The sequence below is a fragment of the Syngnathus scovelli genome, chromosome 2 (genome assembly GCF_024217435.2).
Source record: "Syngnathus scovelli strain Florida chromosome 2, RoL_Ssco_1.2, whole genome shotgun sequence".
NCBI lineage: Eukaryota > Metazoa > Chordata > Actinopteri > Syngnathiformes > Syngnathidae > Syngnathus > Syngnathus scovelli.
In genome coordinates, this window is record NC_090848.1 from 17858539 (window position 1) to 17879270 (window position 20732).

Consider the following 20732-nt stretch of genomic DNA (forward strand, 5'->3'; position numbering starts at 1 on the left):
ATTTATCATTTATTCAACACTCTTATTTATTCATTGTTTGTGCCTTCTTGTTTTTTTTTTGTGTTGCTTGTATGCATATGTGTACTATCTCACAGAGGGATAGTGGGAACGTAATTTCAATCTCTATGTGTGTCTTGATATATGAAAACAATCGACAATAAAGCAGACTTTGACTTTGATAAAACAACCAAATAAACAAAACAAAAAACTACATCTGAAAAAAATTATATTTTCAGACGAAACTGGATGAGGGCGCTCTAAATTTCACCTTTGGCCGTGACTCATCAACTGGGTGGGCTTAAGAAAAATGGCACCAAAAAGAAACTAATATTTTGCAGGTTACAAACTACAAGTTGTAAAATATGCAGCTGAAAACAGTAATCGAGCAGTAGAAAGAAAGTTTGGAGAACCGTGATGTACCAAGAGATTACTATTTCAAGTGACGTCAGTGGCACGGCGCCGCGCGGCGGTTGTTTACATAAAGGACGAACGTACCCACGTAAGGACTACCGGCATCATTAGCGGTGATCATTTCTAAGTGACACGGAGGACAAAGAGTTTGAAGTAATTAAGGATTTGGAGTGACATAGAAAGTTTGAAAAACTATTATGGCTTTTACGCACGCCCGGTCCTACTCTACTGAGTCGGGGGCCGGCGCTCGGCCGAGTGACTGTCCGCGAACGGTGCATGGGGCTCGGACATGGCCATTACGTACGCCCGGTCCTATGCCATGGAGCTCTCGTGTCTGGACGTCCACGCCGCCACACGCTTGGAAGTTTGTTTTGTTTGATAAAGAGCCGTTTACCAAACCCACGTCGATCCTTGTACTTTGTTAACGCTACAATATAGTTATATACTAGATCTGTGGAATAAAGACGAGGTGACGTCAGGGCGCACGCGCGGCGATGTTGACAAAGGACGAGGAATTTGATCGATGGATTTAATGGATTTAAAGTGCACGGATGGTTTGATAATATTATTGCTTATATTACAGTTATTTGAAATATAGTTTATCTATCGTTATATGAGCCTGTGGAATGTTTTGAAGTGCAAGCGCCCTCAGCCGCACGCACCCATTGTTGACAAAGAACGATCGATGGATTTAATGAATTGGAGTGACACCGATAATTTTATAAGCGTGTTATTCATTTAATCGTTTTCTTTAATAACTCTATATGTTACGTCAGGCCCATTCTCAGCTCTTCGTTTGTGTTTGTCACGTTAGCATACCTATCGTTTAGACTGTTGCTATGGTATCAAACGATCGATAAATTTAATGAATTGGAGTGACACCGATGGTTTTATAAACATGTTATTCATGTAATAGTTGTCCTAAATCACTCTATATGTTACGTCATGCCCGTTCTCAGCTCCTCGTTTGTGTTTGTCACGTTAGCATACCTATCGTTTAGCCTGTTGCTATCGTATCGGACGATCTATGGATTTAATGAATTGTTGTGACACCGATGGTTTTATAAACATGTTATTCGTGTAATAGTTGTCCTTAATCACTCTATATGTTACGTCAGGCCCGTTCTCAGCTCTTTGTTGGTGTTTGTCACGTTAGCATACCTATCGTTTAGCCAGTTGTTGCTCATTCATGACTGTTTTTGGTGTGGGATTTTGTCGAATAAATTGCCCCCCAAAATGCAACTTATACTTCGGAGCGACTTATATATGTTTTTTTTTTTTTCACTTTTTGGGGCATTTTATGGCTGGTGCGACTTATACTCCGGAGCGACTTATAGTCCGGAAAATACGGTATATATGTATTGTATATGATATTAAGTAAAAAAAAGAAACACATCAGCCCCAAGCATTTTCGCAAACACATGTTTTCGAAGTATATTATGATTTATGCACAAGTTATGGAGATGAACAAATAGATCTAATGATCCAAAGCGTACCACATCATGTGTCAAACAGTGTTATGAAAAGGACAGGTATAGCTGCTGATGTGATGGATTCACAGGTGTTTAAGATATGTTACACTACTTCTGCTGCTATTCATTTTAAACAACCAGATCTTTAAAGGTTATTTTCCCATAAATAGTATGGGCATTGGACAGGTAACCTTTAAGGCAAATTAACCTTTGGTTCAAGGAAAACTCCATCTGAAATACATCACATACAGTTACACTACAAATATGACTTACCTGGCGACATTGAGATGTCCTTTGAATGGTAGTGTATAGTGCAGAGGTGGGCAAGCATTTTGACTTGCGGGCCGAATTGGGTTCTAAATTTTGACCGGGGGGCCGAACCAGGAGCAGATGGATGTAGTGTTTGTGTGAAGTAATATAAACGACCTGTAAAGGTCATTGCATAAAAGGTTTTGGCCTTTAGTAGGTAGTAAAGCATGGATATTCAAAAAAAGTTTTTTGAAAACAAATGCATTTATTAACAGCATTAAAAAAAAAAAAATCCCTAAAAAACTGCTATCAGTGATTCTCATAAAATACGACACTGTTATTATGAATAACAGTCTCCATCATTTCAGTGCCTGCAGGTCAGATTAATGAAAGATGTTTATCTTATGAGATCACATCAAACGGCAAACATTCTGACCAAATATATCATCTTGAAGAATTGGTGAAAGCATACATCCAAATAAAGTAATCAAAACGTCAACACGGTGAGGGGTATCTGAAAGTCAGAGCAGAGTTTTAACTCACAAACACCTGGTAACAGAGGTGAGGAAACGGGAAACACTTCCTTAAAGTAAGCCTTAAGAACTTTACAGGTTAAGATTAGTCACAAATAGGTGGTGGATCAATGTCCTTGAGCATCCTGCATTGTTTGAAAATGAGAATGGTCGCTAGTTTCAATCCCTGCTATTTGTACAGATCATATTCAAAATGCATTTTTTTACAACAAACTTGAAAGCCTCCCCTTCATTTTCAGTGGGAACAGTGTTGTTGGTCTCCCTTTTTTTGCTAGTGTGTCATAGTCTGGAGTAAAATTGGTTGTGGCAATTCTTAGGAGAGATCCGAGGTGTTGGTCCGTTTACCTAGATCTGTGACGGGTTGATGTTGATGTTCATGTGGCTGAACGTCACGTCGCGTACGTCGAGCCAAATTGGCCACTCTTTTTAAACACTCGGCACTCAGTGTCCACCTTGCTTTTCCTTGGGCGACTCATTTTAATGGAAGGATTCCAGGGGAAGGTTTGTGGGTGGCTTTAGCGTAAAACTGTATCCGAAAGCTCGGCGCGCAAATTACAAGAATGCTGTCGTCACAGCCCACGCTCTAAATTCGGCACTGATACAAATAGAGCGCGAGTGCGCCATTTCCGTACTACTGAGTACGTACACGCACTTGTGAGTGTGCACCGAGCTTTCTGACACGGCTTCCGGCAGTAAATGCGCAGGCGAGTGGTTCCCCAGCTACTTGGGAAACGCAGTCATTGCAGGCAAAATGACCCCAAAAAAAATGTTTAATAATACAATTTATTTGGGGTTGGCGGGCCGGATTAAACGGTCCCGTGGGCCGGATGTGGCCCGCGGGCCGTAGTTTGCCTATACCTGGTATAGTGCTTTGCTAAATGGAATACAATTTCAACACACATCTCAGTATGAGGCAATTTCTGATGCAGACACAAGCACAAACCCACTCACATTAAAATCCATTTCCTTTTTCCTTCATATTCTGTTGCATGTCTTCAGCTGAAATTACCTCATAATGAGATGTGCACCCGAGGTTCATACCAATTAGGTCACCTAGTTTCCAGGAGCTCCAACAGATGGTTGTGCATGTGGTGACAAGTCTCAGTGAGAGCTTGCTATACAAACGGCTTTCCACCATGAGAATTTTCAAAGACACCCAGCCCCCCCGCTCACACTTTAAGAATATTGAGGAAAGACAAAACGACTAACTTTCTTGTTTTGATCGCTTTGATTGGATAACGCTGAGCAAGAGGTTCATGCCATGACAGTTCCTCACTCATAGGTCGCACATATTGAAAGAGGACTCACTGTGGAGGGATAATACGTTTCTGTCATTAATCTGGCCAAGGTCTAATCTACACATTCAAGGGTGCCTCAAAGTTCACAATTGTTTCATTGCTCGTACATTACGGAACACTATGAAAGCGAAAAGATATTTCGTAGAATTTACAATCAATATTTGCAATCATCTGTTTTGACTCAAGAACTAAATATCCATCTATCCATGGATTGATGGATGGATGGAAGAACTAAATAAACAAACAAAATATAACATACCGTGTACGCATTATAAACCAATAGTAGATAAATCAAAGATAATAAAAGATTTAACAGAAAACAACAACCATCAAGATTTGTATACATATAACATACAATACATATTAGACAAAAATAAAGACTGAAGATTTCTGTTGTCAAGGCAACCAACTAGCACCATATGCTAGGTTGTGAAGCATTATACGTAGTGTTGTTAACTGACTTTAATTCAACTTGAGTCATAAAGCATAAAGTGGGTATTTGTAGTAAGATTAATAATTGGCCTGTCGATTAGTGACGATTCCGGCGACAAGAAAAACCCACTCGATGCCCACCTCTGATAGCAAGGATTTGAAAAAATGTACCACTGTGCTTCCATTTGCTTAAAAACAAGCAGATTGATGCATTAATTTCTCCATGTCCAAAAGCAGAAATGTCCAACTACAGCCAGCTACAAATGCAAAAATTGACACAACCTGCACTGCTATCGGGTGTTAAAAACGTTGTGTGGTTGCAGAGATGGAGTGAGCCCTCAAAGACAATTTATTTTTCGTCTAATTCACTGGTCGTGCTGCAATGATGTCAAACTGGGATTTAAAATACCCCATGTATTTATTTCTGTGGAAACTCACCCACTGAAGCATACCAAATAGAACTGTACAAGCTGATGAAAATGCGGCTATACTAAAGCTAATTGCAGCTGGTACCAAATGTTACTCTACTTTCCTGAAGAACTGAAAAGGAGGCATGTTTGTTTAAATGGAAAACACACCACAATAACTAACTGCGGCAGAGCATCTATTAGAGCTGAGGCAACTATTGGAAAATAGTAATGAACAATTCTGCGTGATATCTGCCCATCATCTCAACAGGCATGATAGCAAATGTTGAGATGCCAGCAGACAGCTCTGTCCACCCCCCGAAAAACTGTCAAGACACGTTTTCGCCCAAACTGCTGGAATTTGAGTGACATATTTGGTGGTTTGCTTTAATAGATGTGGTCCACACTGAGGCTGTTGTCATTGTCATGTTGTCACATGTCGCACCAGAAGGCAGTTATCATAAAACAACCCCCCACCCATGCGCTTGCTCTCCCACATGATGTGTCACAATGACTGTATAGGCAGTGGACCACACGCCTACTCCTGTTACTATCTCTCCCTGCTGTGCCTGTAATCTCATATATAATCCATATGATATTAGTCTTCATTTATGGTAAATCAGTTCTCATCTCATTTATTTTAATGACATATTACATTTCTTGAATTTGGGAGTCAAACGTCTTTTATGTTGGTTTGTTGGAAAAGCCAGATTGTAACTTTAAAGGGATTTTGAAAACTAATTTTTCTGTGCCATAAAATTAACGTCTTGCCATAGTATACAATCGTATACTACAAATGGTATGTGAAGTTGTATTTGACACTTATATGCGTGTTCAGAGTCGATTACAAATTACCCACTCCTGCATTTTTTAAACCACTTGTTTTCACAAGGGGTCACGGGTGCGGTGGAGCCTATCCCAGCTGACTTTTGGGCAAGAGGCAGGTTATACAGGTTATATATAGACGACAGCCCATTGTGGGGCACAAATAAAAAACAACTTTTCACATTGACATTCACATAACAATAATAATAATATAGAAACCTAAACTTTGTTCCATTCATTTCAATTACTGAAAACATTCTTGATCAAAATGTACACTCTCAAGTAATAATAGTTTGTGCATTAATTATATATCTTGATCAAAATGTACATTCTCAAGTAATAATAGTTTGTGCATTAATTATATAAACAGTACACAGACCTTAGCATATGCAGGACAAAAAAAAGCTGCAGACTAGGACATATCATTTGAACAAAAGGAAACACTAATTAGCTAGATTAACAGCATTGTGGCAACAAGGTGTCTCTAAATGTCACGACAGATGTCAGAGTGAGACATCACTATAACGAATTACATTTCCATACCGTTTGTGCATGTGCTCTCTTCTCAAGCAAGGTAGGTAAAATATCAGCGTTAATTTGTATTTAAATGTATATGGGCTGTAAATCAATCTGACAACAAGGCCAACTATCATATTACTGAGGCATACTGTATCTCTGATGTATTTATGGCTTGAGCTAGTTATTGTGTCGGTTGAACATTAATACATTACAAGATGCAAAATGTTTGATTCTAGCGTTGTATTTGATTAATTCATCATAAACATAATGTGTACATGTATTATACAGTACTGTATTAATGTATCGCCACTAGTGAGTTACAGTACAGCTGTACACACTTTTGGTATAAAAAAAAAATAGATTTGACTTTCTGTAAGCAAGTGCATCATCTATAGTGAGAGGATCTACCTGCTTTGGAGTGTGACAACCTCTTGATAAAGGCGGTCAAACATGCAGATCTTCATGTCAATATTCGGCTCCACCACCCACACTGGGAGGCCTGCTCCCTCACCCTTCACCAGGATGGCGATCTGTTGGAGCCAGCGTGTGTTCAGTTCCCATCTGGTAGACAAACAAATCATCCTATAACAGATTATGATGAACATTATTTTCTTACTGGGAAGCTTGTTGGATCTGAAAACTTGATGTAGAGGTCCAATTTGACTTCTCCAGGAACAGTCGGGGAGAATATTATCTCTAGTTTAACACTTTCAAAAGGTCCAATATCTCCTTCTCTTACCTGAAATAGAAAATAGAAAAAAAAACATTCTGCGTTAACCATGGTAATGTAACCGAGAATAAAATACATCATGATGATTTCACATCATTTCACTTTTGGAAACAGAACCGATACTTCATTTAGCAATATCGTATCCATCAAATTCACTCAGCTGAGCCACTTAAATTGACACACATGCCAACAGCAACAAAGCATGAAGGCGATGATGGAAAAAAATGAGAGATGTAAGCCATTCAAGCTACAATATCAAGCCATTAATATGAAGCCGGGATAGCGTGATGTATTATCTGTCATTATACAGCACGGCCTCCAAATGGGTTACGTGCAAGTATCAGTCAAGATGATGATGACTGAGGGGCTGGCACGCAAGCACATGCAATAATGCACAACCATAACAAATGCAGAGGTCTTGCGCCAATGGCCCCGGCCACAGAGCTGTAATGAACCCCAAACAACTCAAGAACGTTGCACAGGCTACACGTTACATAACACACAAGTGCTCGGAACAAGATTTGGACAGGCTCACACTCATTGATCATCAGCCCTACAAGGATGACACCTTAGTGTCATCATTCACATCATATCATACCTCAATCAAAAAATGTACAATGCTTTATTTGAGGACTGGTCTCCAGCCAATCCGAGTGCTATTTACAAATATAACGTGATGTACCTAACAGTCATTTCTACTCATACCACTGACATACGCGTAAATACACTATAATACTTACGTTGCCTATACGTATGTCACAGGCGTCAGACAGGCCCTCCGGGATCTGGGGGAGCATGCTGGAAGACACAGGAGCAGCTCTTGGAGCTGGACTTGAAACCCGTGATTCTGCCGACACGGGAATGCAAAGATTTTTTGGTTCTTGGAGTACTAAACCTGCTTCAGGAGATACCTCAATCAATGCTAAGGAAAGTTGAGCAAATAGATGACATGATGGCACAATTTCTCGAGTCAGCATCATTCTGCTCAGGGCTACACCAACATAGAAAAAGGACTTAAAAAATACAGGGCCCTATTTCTAATGCAGTTTTCTTTCTTTGGGTATTTACACAAACACATAAGAAACCAGTGGTTGAGCTGTTGTGGGCGTGAACGCTGCGGACTTGCTGGATGGCTATCGAAGCGGTTACTCTTATACCCTTTAAATTTTAAATGCATTTTCAATTAATAGACACAAGTCTGTTTAAACTTATACCATATATAGAGGAACTTTAAATTTGTTGGAGTTTTCCACAAAACACAAAAACGCAAGCACTTGGTTTATGACTCCTATTTCCTTGTCCAAAATAAGAATAGGATCCTAATAATCACAAATTTGTTTATGCATCCAATTTACCTCGTTGAGATTGCTGGGTTACAGTAGACCTGGTCAAAACATGTTCCATACTGTGCACTTCCCTGGTGATCATGGATCCAGAAGTCTGGCTCAGATCAGCACATGTTGTGCTGACTGTGGACGTGTCCTGTCCAGCCATCACCACACTTTTACATTGACTTCATAATAGATTTGACAACAGTTTGCTACTTTTCCAACATTAATGAAAGACCATATTTTACTGTCTGTCCGACCTGCTGTGTGTCGGCCGAGCGATGGGATGGCATCTGGACCTGGTGAATTTCTGGAACAGGCTTTGTAGTATCCAGGCTAAAGCGGGTTGCGAGGGCGCCCTTGTTGGTCAAAGTGATAGTCCGTGAAATAATTTGGCCCACTACATGTGAACCAAAGTCAATAAACTGGTTGTCGACCTCCAACTGGGGATAAAGACGGTAAAATAAGTAAAAAGCATCAACTTGCCAAAATGCATATTAACCAGTTGGTCAATATGAGACCTGTATAGCATAGCTAGGTTGCATGGACTGTAGCATTACAATGGCTGCAGCGAATTTGCCGAATTGAACTATGCTTTAAAAGATATGTTGAACATAATTTATGTAAATAAAAAATGAGAATGCATATTCAAGCATAGCATAAAATTGCATTTTTATATTGTTTCTTTCCGTTGCATTAGGATGACCAAGGAATGGACGTTTACTGCAACTCAGAACCAACAGCCAGCCTGAGGGCTTGAGCCAGCCGACTACTTACATCACATCTCTTGATGGTGCATCTGACAGGCACAGAGAAGCGACCTGCTGCTGAGGCAAAGTCAACCTCTCCTTCAAGGTCTTCATTGATCTAAAAGGGTCAGAGAGCAAGAAGGTGACGCTTTAACCTATTCAGAGGGAACCGTTGCAGTGAGATAAGTTGGGTATAATGTGTGGCTTTGACCTGCAGTTTAGTAAAAAAAAAAAAAAAAAAAAAAAAAAGGCATAGCTGTTACTGACCGAAGGGTGGAAAGTAATGTGCATTTCACAGGACATCCCAGTCGATAAAGGACCAGGAGGTTGAAAGCTGTAGAACAATATTCAAGTTAGTGAACAATGAAGTGCTTCATGATTTTTAAATGCAAGATCATTTTTACTGTAATGTGTTTTCAGTGGATTTCTGTGGTGTATTCTTTATAAAATGGGAAGTCAGTGTGCTGCAGTGCAAACATCCAAAAAGAAATCCATAACATAAGATGCCTGTATTTTCCAATCAATAAAAGAACAAGAGTATTAGATAAAATATCAATATGCTATAAACCTTCTGAGAGTACAGTACATAGTGTCTATGATCTTAACACAGAGCAGAGGTCATAAGTGAACCCGCTTCTCAGTTCCTGCTAACAACAGTTGTGATATGGAAGGAAACAAAAGATTCAGAAAGCAGCATATGCATATTTTAGCAAGTTTTCAGCCAACTTTCAGCGGCCCAAAGGAACACTGAAACCTTTTGCCCTCTCAGACACAGCGCTGATGAATATGAAACAAAACGATTTATATGCCAGGCAGAAGAAACAGATAATTCTAGCTCCATCTATTTAAAGTTACAAGCATAATCAGCAAAGGTTACATATTCTAATTGATTCTGATCTGGGTTGCACTTTTATTGCGTTCAAAATAACTCAAATTGTCAGGTGAAGAACTCAAAGCTGTCGGCACCGTTGACCACAGTGACCTGGAAGTGTATGAAAGTATTCCACCTGGCATGAGCACTCTGATGCTAACTTGAAATGGCACAGTTTCATCACAATTCCTCTCTCATTCTTTTTGGGCAATTCTCATTTTGTGTCATTCTTCTGTTCTAGTTCCAAGACATGATGTGAGAAGAGGGGTACAAAGTAAAATAGAACAGTTCACTGGGGATTAAACGCTGAATGAGACAAAATTGGAAAAAGCCTACCACAGCACTATATAAAGCGCTGCAAATGAGGCCATACAGGAGAGCATATGTATTGCAACAGCATGATACCAACCTGCTCAATGCATGTTGCTCAGCACACATACATGTAGGCATGCGCAAGTATGTGTATGTAAGTCTAGGTTTGTAACATTTTTAGTGGTGAAAAGTCAAGGAAGAGCTGATTCTGGCATTATGGCACAAATGCACCCACGCTGACCACGGAAGGGGGTGCGGCTGGTTAATTTTTAGAAACTCAGGGGGTGTACAGGGAAGATGGGCCGGTCTGTCTCTCTCTCTGTCTCTCTGTGTCTCCCATCATTCCCTCTTGATATGGAAAGGCTTGTACATTGTTTATCAAGTTTAATTAAAGTGTAAACAAGCAGCACAATTTAGTAACACAGTCTAAGGGATTAAGGGCTAGAATGTGCAGTTTACCGACACCCTTCAGCCAATGAAACAATCGAGTGAGTTACGATACGAGTGCGATAACTTATAAGTTCAGACAATGTTGACAGAAGATCATTCTGAGCTCGGAAGATCCTGTGCTATGAGGCAAAAAGAAATCAAATCAAAGTTTGTGGGTGTGTACGCTGATGGAAATGTCACATGCAGTTAGAATCCTGGTGAACGATACATTTCTGGTGCACCCCGAACAGACCGGGAGTGAAGTAGACTTGACTCACAGCAGTTGAGGGGCTTTAAGCTTCGTGATGTGAGCTGCTATCCGTACGTGGGAGGACAGGCTTGCCTCTCACGTCCACTGCGTTGTTATAATGACAAGAGCTTGTGGCAAATCGCGGTACATATGCAGATGTTTCCAAGTGATAATGAATACTCTTCAGCCCACAAAATTGTTTGGAAGATGCTTTGACAACACTGTCAGTGAATGCATTGTGTTACGATAAGTACTTTGTGGCATGTCTGCGGCGAAGCATTCAAATATTTGTAAGCCAAAGTTTTTGGATATGATCATGTTCAATTGTACCTGTCTATACCTACTGTTATTCCTTGTGGGGGTCGTATGATATGGACATTGAACACAAACAATGCTTGGGAAAAAACGCTAAACGAATCAGGCAAATTTGCGGCATGCATGGTCAAATGTCTTGACCTTTAAACACACAACAAGGTGTTGCCTTTATAAACAACCTAAAAAGACTGATTTGTCCATTGATAGTATCCACAATGAACTCTTATTAAGTAACAGTACTTAACAGTACTTTTTTAAAACGGATTATAGATTTAAAATGTTGTCATTAGCAAACGTCATTACCATATTTACCATTGAAAGATTCATTGTTTTGACAATTTTGTCTGTTAACAGAGGTTAGTGTACCCTACAAAAAAATGGTGTTGTGATTAACGTTTTTATGATGGCAGTTTGCTATGGGGCAATAAATAAATAAATAAATAAATAAATAAATAAATAAATAAATAAATAAATAAATAAATACAAATACAAACCCAGCAGCTTCCCAGAAGTGTTGTGCTTTACATGACGTACGCAATCTTTCAAATGAATAAAATGAAACTGGCAATGAGTCTTGGACTGGACTCTTTGGATTCTGCCCCCGGTTACTTACTTGATCATAATAAAATCCTGTAGTTGAGCAGAGATCCCAAGAAACTTGCAGTGATTAGTAATATAGCTGATGTTAGTCAGGACTACTTTCTTTTTATAGGTTTCCCCCACTTCAAAGTCCTAAAATAGACATTAAAAGATCAAAAGTATTAGACTTAAAAAGCTTTATAAATAGCCACCACAATTGGTCCCATACCTTGAATAGGATGACTTCTGGCTTACTCGTGAATGAAGGCCCTTTTATCTGTTTTCCACCAACTTTTTTGGGAGTTGTGTTGACCTTTGGGCAGACCACTGCATGTTCTTGTTTCACATCTGTTGGCGTCAGCCTTGCCTTCTCATTCAAGGGGGGCTGTAAGCACACAAGGATGGAATTAATGATGGAATCATAAATACTGTATAAACCCTATAACATAATGAAATCAAAGGTCATTGGCATTAAATAAAAAAAGCTGCTTAAAATAAACAAAGCACTTGCTGGTTGAACGTTTATTGTTTTTATTTTTCAACTATAGGAGCAGATTTCAAAGTTAATACACTGAATAGTTGAATGTGATGAATTACATGACCTTCACTACTTGACGGTTCAATAGAAAAACGACATCAGAGACATGAAATAATTTGTTTTTCACACACAAAGAGCCCACTTGAAGCTAAAAGGTCCTTAAGCCTTATAAAACACAATCTGCGTTACACTGGTTAGAAAGTCTACACAACACTGTTCAAATGCCATTTTTTTGTGATTAAAAAAAAAAATAAAATTGAAAACTCATTTCAAAATATTTCCCACCATTAATATGACTGACAGAGACGTGAGCATGTCATGCTGTACTGAAAAAAATTCCACCAACTCGTTGCGTGGTCATTAATAAATCAACCTGAAATCTGAACACAGCTACATTATCTCAGTTGTTTATTTTTCCTTGCCCACTTGAAGATATTTCATTTGTTTTCAATTGAGTTGCACAGGTCATTATAGTTTTTGGTCTATTTCTGTGACAAACACCTGACATTTAAAGAGGGGAGTGTGGACTTTTGCTATCTACTGTAAGTGGATACTAAACGGATGCCAAAACGCGTCATTTTATCTTCTATACTGTAATTTTGTTGTGTCATTTGCCTGACAGTAATTCATCAATCCACGAGTATGCTCAAATTTCTGTGCTCATCTATTATCGGTTGATAACTATGGAGCTTTTGATGAGGGCACGAATCAGGTCCGTTAGATCACTCACACTTCACTTGTCACATGCCCAGGCCTCGGAGCTGCACTCTGGCTCGCTCCGAGGCATCAGAGGCACCAGCACAATGAGAAGTGATGCCTGTCGCCCTACATTTCATGTGTGGGCTGCTGGATGAGCTCGAGAGCCAACGCACCTCGGTAGCAGTGAGCAAGAAGACACACTGCAGTAAGTGCCACGGAGCTGTCTTGGAGCAAAGCATCACACTCTCGTTCAACTTCATTATATGCTGACTGGCCACAAGATTAGGACTACTTTAACAACCGAAATAGAAAATGATTCTCCAACGCAAAGTCAGGATTGTATACTTAATTAACACGATGAACGCAAAACGGCACTTCTACCACAACATCCTAATGTAGAGGTTTAGACTTGTGTTGTTGAGCAGTGTGAACTGTGGGCCTGTGAAGCTCTAAGATTCTTGCGTGATTAAGGGCAACACAGGTAAACTTGTAGTGTACACCATTCCAATTAAACGTGTGGAATAAACGGTAGGATCATTTTGTGATTTACATAAAAAATGCTATGCAGCTTTTCAGAAAATGATTAATGAGGTTTTCATGTTTGCATTTTGTGTGGACTCTCGCAAGGCCTTTTGTTTCACCTTGAAGTTTTGATCCCACAGCCCACAGAACTCGGGCTCCTCCAGGCTGTCGGGAAGGCTCAGGTGCTGCATTTCCTTTTGGATGATATCTTCCTGGTAGTCCGAATCTGATGAAGAGCCGCTAGCACTCAAGTTTCTTAACTGATGAGTAACACACGTGATCAGTCTCCTTACAGTCATTTTACACAAATAGCATCACGCACGAGATCCACCCACTTTTGTCTCTCTCTCTGTGCCTGATGGGTGTACGGAATCCAGGTAACGCAGAAGCTTCTCGCGTATCTTGCCTGGGGAAAGGATCTTGTGACCTGTTTTGGTTTTTGGCAAAGGTGCCTTTTGTGCTTTTCTATTCTTCACCAGCTGCTCCTCAAGAAGCTTGTCCACAATCTCGACTTTCCTCGTCGTCTGTCTCTCCTTGAATTCTCTAAGAGCAGCACAGGATTGTACAGAAATGGGGTCATGTATACCTCGGTACACAGCGAGCGAAAACACCTACACACTGCTCCGTGGAGTGGGAGTGGAGGACATGCATGTGGGAAAGCAGCAGAGAGCATAGGAGAAGAGAGAAGAAGCTGCCTGTTCTTATGCTAATTTAGTTGCATTTTGTGTTTGCTGTAACTCGCATAAAATCAAATTCTCATCAAAACAATTCTCCTTTTTTGTGTCGGCCTGAAAAAGCTCAAATGTAACATTGTAGCTTTTCATGAAATTACCTTCTAAATTCTCAAGAGAATACGCCGGGGACAGGGGAGGACTCACTCTTGCTTTCGTTTCATCTCCTCGTCTCGTTTCTGTTGGTATATGTGCCTGGTGCTGTTGATGCCTTGGGCCTGTAGCGTTTCTTTCAGACGCTTCTCTTGCCGTTCTTTCTTCAAGGCGTTTGCTTTGGCTCGGCTCTGTCTGACCCGCAGGTTTTCCTGAAGAAAAAACATGGGCCTCATGAGGCAACACTACAACAACCTAGTACATGCGTGCAAACTTTAAAAACTTTTATACAACCATCTAGTATAGGCAAATGTTGACATTTTATCCAAGAAAACAAAATGCAGGGAGAAATGATTGCATATATTTTAAATACTTTGACGAAAGCAAACCAGGTCCACAATTTAATGTACCAAATTGTGGGACATTGCGGCTCATAAGAACTCATATGGTGACCAGATATGGAAGCATACGGTATGTACGTTGTGTGTACGATTATGCTATTTGGCAGGAGTAGAAAATACGCTAGTGCGTTCAATAGTTGCCCAAAAATTACAGTTGCACAAATTCTCATTGAAATCTTGTGCATATGTTTTTGTGATGCCGCCAAAGAAAGGTTCCGGAAACAGCGAATACAGTAAGAGTTTCGATAATCATAGAACCAAAAATATCACTCCCATTTTTTTCTGTAAATTCTACAACTATTTGTCGCGCGGCCAGAATGTGAGTGGATTCATTTTAAGCTTTATATAGTGTATGAATGTTTTATCATTTGTAGTGCCAGTTTGGACTTTGGACTAAACGACCAAACAAATGTTGTGAACTTTAAACAAATCAAAAGTCGACCAGCCTTCCATGACTGACTGTTGAACATTCAACAAATGTGCTTTTTAAACAAGAATGGGAGTCTGTGTGGCCACATTATACTTGTGGCTTGCACCATCCATAAAAAGGCAGCTAAAACACCTCAAAATGGTGTTTTATTTACTTTAGTTGATTTTAACTCTTTGCAAGGATACACTTCAATTGTTGCCATGGTTGCACTGAATCAAAATTCAAATTGATGTACGCTATTTTGCATCATTACAGGGAGAGTTCAGAATGGTCAACACAGCATCTTGCAAACTGCGAACTGCTTCTTTGCTCAGAGTAATATACAATGACAGTTGAGGCATGATTTGTGTTTCTAACAGAATATATTTACACAAGATTGTGTATATTACCATTTTCCAAATTGAATATGCTGTATTGGCAGTGAAGAGATTTCTGCTTACTTGGGTTGCTTCAATGTTGGACTTCAGTAACTTGACAGCCTGTATTCTCTTTTGCATTGACTCTCTCTTCTTCTGCTCTCTCTCAGCTTCTTGCTGTTGCATTCTAAATGAAGAGGACAATCACAAGGGTAATACAATTACAACACAAAAAGTGCCCTTGCTTACAGAAGTGGGATTTGTGGGTTGTTTCTATAACTTTCGATCAACAAGATTCAGGGACAAAATTCACAATTAATCATTAGCGGATTTATCAGTATGTGTGTCACAGAACGTTTGTTCTTGCAATGTAAAATTAAAGCCACTTTTATACTTGTCTGAGTGCAATCATTTGTTATTACCTTAAGACAGTTTTCCTCAAGTACTTGGCCCCTACTTTGCGGTTTGCCTGGACATCTTCATTTTCCTTCTGGCTCAGAGTTACCGTTTTCTCCATGATGTCAGCATTTTTCCTTTCAGCACATGGGATCACACGCAGAGAGCACACCTTTTCAGTGTCTACAACAATGATCCTCCTTTTGAAAGTTGTTTTATTACACTGCAATTGCATTTTATTTTAAGCCAATAGTCTTCTCCCTTAAGTACAGCGGTGCCTTGACTTACATTTGGCCAAACTTGCGTTTTTTTCACCTTTTGAGCTGCCACTTGGTCTATTGTTTTTGTAGTGCTAGCAAAAATATGAATTAAGATAGAGTCGAAAAAAAAAAAAAGAAACGTGACGATGTACCATTAAGTCGACTGCACAAACACAGGAATGATATACAAATACTACAATGTGTGAGTGACCTAATACATTTTATAAAGCCAACTATTTTATTTACATTATCTTTTAAGGTTTTAGTATGTTTCGACATTGTAATTTTGCACTACTGTGCTATTTTGCCTTATTAAAAGAAAACATCCATCCAACCATTATCTCAGCCACTTATCCAAAAAATGTTACTGAGGGGGATTGCAACATTTAATGGTATTTTAATTTATGTTAATGTGGAAAACTAATTTGATATGAGTAATTTGAGTTACGCACGTGATCACAAAACAAATTAAATTTGCAAATTAAGGTAGCACTGCACGGGAAAGAGTCATACAGTTCGTATACCAAGATGATTTCTAAAGGCTGCATGCAAAACACTAAGCTGCATTCAAATGTATCAAGCCAAAACAAGAAAGATTGAAACTTTTTGAGATGTTGAATCTTTAGCTGCAGGGTATGGCTGTTGTTCATCTCCTGCTGTAGCCGTTTGACTGCATTCTGAGCTTTGTGGACCTTGAAGACCCGCTCTTCTTCTTGCACCTCCTTCCGCAACACGGAGAACTTGCCAACCTCCAGCTCAATCTCACTGAGCTCTAATCTACATACAAGACAAATCCATCATGACAAAATAAGTTTTGGCTGAACCACACAACATTCTGATTCCTATCATGTAGAAAATTTCAGAACAGCTTTGACAACGAAGCCAACTATCAAATTTCTGATTTGACTCTTACAGCTTCTGAACTAAATACGCTCTTGAAGGGAGGTTTGGTACTCATTTTGTTTCGCACAGCTCTACTGCAAAGTGGTCGGACATTCTCAAACTGCATTTTGCCAGGTTCCTTTATTTTTATTACACCATCTGTGGTTGCAGACAACTACAGTTAGTCCCTGCCAAAACATGTTTTTCCCCATGGATACTCACTCTTGTTGCCTCAGCTCATTGTTGGTTTGGGCCTCAATTTCTTCTTCCCTTTGCAGCTTGTAACACAGAGTCTTATGCTGAGCCCGCAAACGAATAACTGCCACGCTGTAGTGTGAGAAAAACAGTGGCTAGCAGAGGCTGAAGGAAAACAACTCATTCTGTGATATTATTAACAACTCTATGATCTTAACATTTGTGATGAACAGACCTGTTCTTTGCTGCTTCTTGATGTTCTATTTCTCGTTCCAACACATCCCGCTGCTCCAATAGACTCTCAATGCTCTGACGCAAGAGGCTGAGATCTTCTCTTGAAATGGAAACAAACACGAGAGACCGACAGCTTGTAAGCGTTGACAGAGAGAAAACAATTCCAAGCTTCAGATTCATGTGTGGCCATTGCAATTAAAAAAAAAAGTCTAATATAGAAACGGTGCTGGGAAAAAGAAACATCGTGACAGAGAGAAGATATTTGCATGAAAAGAAAATGATGACGCATGGCATGTGTCAAGTGCCACAGATGCTTTAAAAGCTGGGCGTGCTTGAGTTCCATTTAACTTATGTTTGATCAGAGTGCATCGTAGCGCCATCATGACTTTGAAAGGTTTTGGTGCTAAAGAAAATGACAGACACATTTGCTGGCTACTGCAGCAAGCGTCATTGGGTACAGCACAACTCACGCACCATTGAAAAAAAGAAGAAAATGGACACCAAATGACAGACTATCTGGAAACTGCTTCGTTGGAGACGACAAAATCCATGGCTACAGAAATGTTCCATATACACAAAAGGCTGGTAACTACTGTATGTTTACATTATGCTTTGAGTGGCCACGGTAATCGCAAATCAGGCCACCTTGGAAGACCAATCTGACACAATGCAGGCAAACGGGATCGGCAAATGTGTTTGGCCGTTGTCATAGCCTGTCGCGTTTGACCATCCCTGGACATATATAGTGGACATGAATACAGTATTGTAAAAATAACTCTCTTATCAACGATTTCATCTTGTGCTTCTCATTTAGTGCATGGGTGTTCTTTAAAAAAACAAAGTTCCAAGATTTATCTTTGCAAGACACTACGTCAGGGGTGTCAAACTCATTTTTTTCGCAGGCCGCATTGTAGTCATAGCTTCTTTCGGAGGGCCATTAGGACTGTCAAGCCAAATAAATGTATGAGCACCTCATATTATATACAGTAAAAGCTACAAAACAAACTGACAAATATCTCGTTTTCATATCAGATTAGTAAAAACTGGTCAAATATTAAAAAAAAAAGATATCATTAAAAGTGAAAACAATTTGTAATTCTAGTAATGACACACAAATTTGATGCACAATTAGTCTTTGCGGGCCACATAAAATGATGTGGTGGGCCGTATCTGGCCCCCGGGCCTTGAGTTTGACACCTGTGCACTAAGTGGAAACATCAAATTGCTACTGTACATGTTACTCCGCAGGTTATTTGTGGGTTACAAAGAAGAGAGTGGGCTTGACCTGACCACATTTATGTATTTTGAAACTGAAATACCACAATTTACAATACAGTTATATCCTTAATAAAATGCCTTGCCAGAACATGAAAAAGGTGTCAAGAGTTTGATATGAGGGCCCCATCCAAGTGTCATTTGTGGTAGACCAGAAGCCGAACCATAGTGCTCCTTTGAGCATAGCAGGGGTCACCAAATTTGTCAGCGGGTCAGAATTTTAACCACCTTGGGGGCCTGACCCTCAAAAAGAAATCAAATTAAAAAAAAAAAAGTTGTACTGTCAAATTTACAATTGTTATTTGATGTTTATTGTTTATATATATTTTTTCACATCGCAACAAAACTGCAGGCATTTTTCTGTTCAGTCCTCATAAATATAAAATCTAGTCACAAGCCATTTTGGAAGACTCTGCGGGCTGCCAGTTGATGAATCCAGCTCTAGTGCCTCTTCCCCCCACAGTCCATCACAAATATCGTGATAGACCATAAAAAACTTTGCACTAACTTGGATACAGAGGAAAAAATAGACAGAATCCCACGACACACAGTATTTAGGGCAAACGTGGCTGTCATGACTGCGGACAACATAGTGTGCAAAAGAAAATGACAGACTGTAGCATTAGGCATCAGTGTGTGTACCAAACCTGGCTTTCAGGAGCGCACACTCCTTCTGTCTCTGGAAGTTGTCCAGCTGGTGCAGGTTCCGTCTCAGCTTGAACATCCGTGCTGTCTCTGAAAATGTCCTCTGCTTGAAATCGCCTTGCTCACTGGCAAGGTCATCATCACTATCATTCTCTCTTTTTTTTGTCGGGCAGGTGGGGGTGGGGGGAACAAAAGTGAAATTGTTACGTGTGAAATGATCATTTTTGTTTGACCAAAAGACTTGATGCAATAACTGCACATTAAAATATTGAGCTACAGTGATTTTAGAATAATTAAGACAACTGTATGGCTTTGCAACGGTCGAGCCCCACGTAAGTAACATGTAAACTAGCTCTTGTGAAAGATGCTGGTCTGTTGCTGCCTTATTATTTGTACAAGGTTCCAACATCTAGTTCAAAAGGCACAGCACTATTTTGTGTCCCTTTTTACACTTATCATGTCTCAATCTTTAAAGACTCTTCATGTGTGTGATCGGGTTTCTCTGTGTGGTGTGCAACACCAACATATATGACAGCGTGAGAGTTAAATTTCCCCTGAAGGGATTATAATGAGTATAATAAATAATGAATATTAATAAGATATTGTGTCATTATTACAGTAAATCAAAAATGGCGCACTCGTACAATTCTTTTAACCACTCCAGATCAGGAAACCCATCTGCTTCTTCATCCTTAAAGTCATCCATCTTAAAATCATCCTCTTCATCGCCTTCAGGAACAAACAATATTAAATGAAAATATAATGTCATAAAAGCTAAAAATAACTAAAAATGACTGGCAATAACATTGGCATATAATCTACCATGAACTGAGAGATGTTCATGCATCAATGTTTATTATAGTGGTTAAATAAAACTAACAGCTGTTTTTGACATTTTGTTCTTCTACGAGAAATAATATTACAGTCCATAAAAAAAAATGTAAAATGTTGAACACCCACCCTCATCAGAGCTAAGCTGGTTGCCCGTCAGTTCACAGGTGTCAGACGCCATATCCCATTCACATCCATTGTCTGTCTCCTCCACATTTCCCTGTAAATCAAGAACCTAGAACATTTGATTTGACATGATAGCTGTCGATACAGTATACCAGATAAAGCTTCCCATGCAAAACTATATTGCATTGACATGGCATGAAGTTAGTTTTTTTTTTTTTTTTTTTTTTCAGCAGCAAATCAAAACCTTTCATGACGTGCATGTTCATCGCTACGGTAATTGCAAATGAGCCAAAAGTTAAAAAGTCACAAAAAACACAAGATTTTTAGCGATCAGTTACCTCGCTCGACTTGTCCATTCTTTCGACTTATCGTCGCTCTTTACTTTTTTGCCCTGTTTGGTGTGGTTTCC

At 39.6% G+C, this 20732-nt stretch overlaps 1 protein-coding gene across 4 annotated transcripts in view; it reads right to left on the reverse strand.

Annotated features, from left to right (window-relative positions):
* The window catches only part of cfap74 (cilia and flagella associated protein 74), a 36260-nt gene extending 16142 nt beyond the window's left edge, over nt 1–20118 (reverse strand). For 3 of the 4 annotated variants that reach the window (XR_007488575.1, XM_049754890.1, XM_049754893.1), the window contains exons 1-19: nt 20011–20118; nt 19369–19521; nt 17448–17546; nt 17240–17344; nt 16739–16912; nt 15902–16012; nt 15564–15666; nt 14347–14504; nt 13804–14011; nt 13588–13728; nt 11939–12094; nt 11744–11862; nt 9221–9287; nt 8982–9071; nt 8465–8647; nt 8232–8358; nt 7617–7723; nt 6763–6885; nt 6555–6676 (exon numbers count right to left, since the gene is read on the reverse strand). Coding sequence is in view for 3 of the 4 variants with exons in the window: in XM_049754890.1 (XP_049610847.1) it covers nt 6555–6676; nt 6763–6885; nt 7617–7723; nt 8232–8358; nt 8465–8647; nt 8982–9071; nt 9221–9287; nt 11744–11862; nt 11939–12094; nt 13588–13728; nt 13804–14011; nt 14347–14504; nt 15564–15666; nt 15902–16012; nt 16739–16912; nt 17240–17344; nt 17448–17546; nt 19369–19521; nt 20011–20072 (2408 nt within the window). In the remaining variant the exon portion in view is untranslated. The remainder of the gene's footprint in view (nt 1–6554; nt 6677–6762; nt 6886–7616; nt 7724–8231; nt 8359–8464; nt 8648–8981; nt 9072–9220; nt 9288–11743; nt 11863–11938; nt 12095–13587; nt 13729–13803; nt 14012–14346; nt 14505–15563; nt 15667–15901; nt 16013–16738; nt 16913–17239; nt 17345–17447; nt 17547–19368; nt 19522–20010) is intronic. The other variant, XM_049754891.1, reaches the window with a different exon arrangement.
* Nucleotides 20119–20732: the final 614 nt, after the last annotated feature.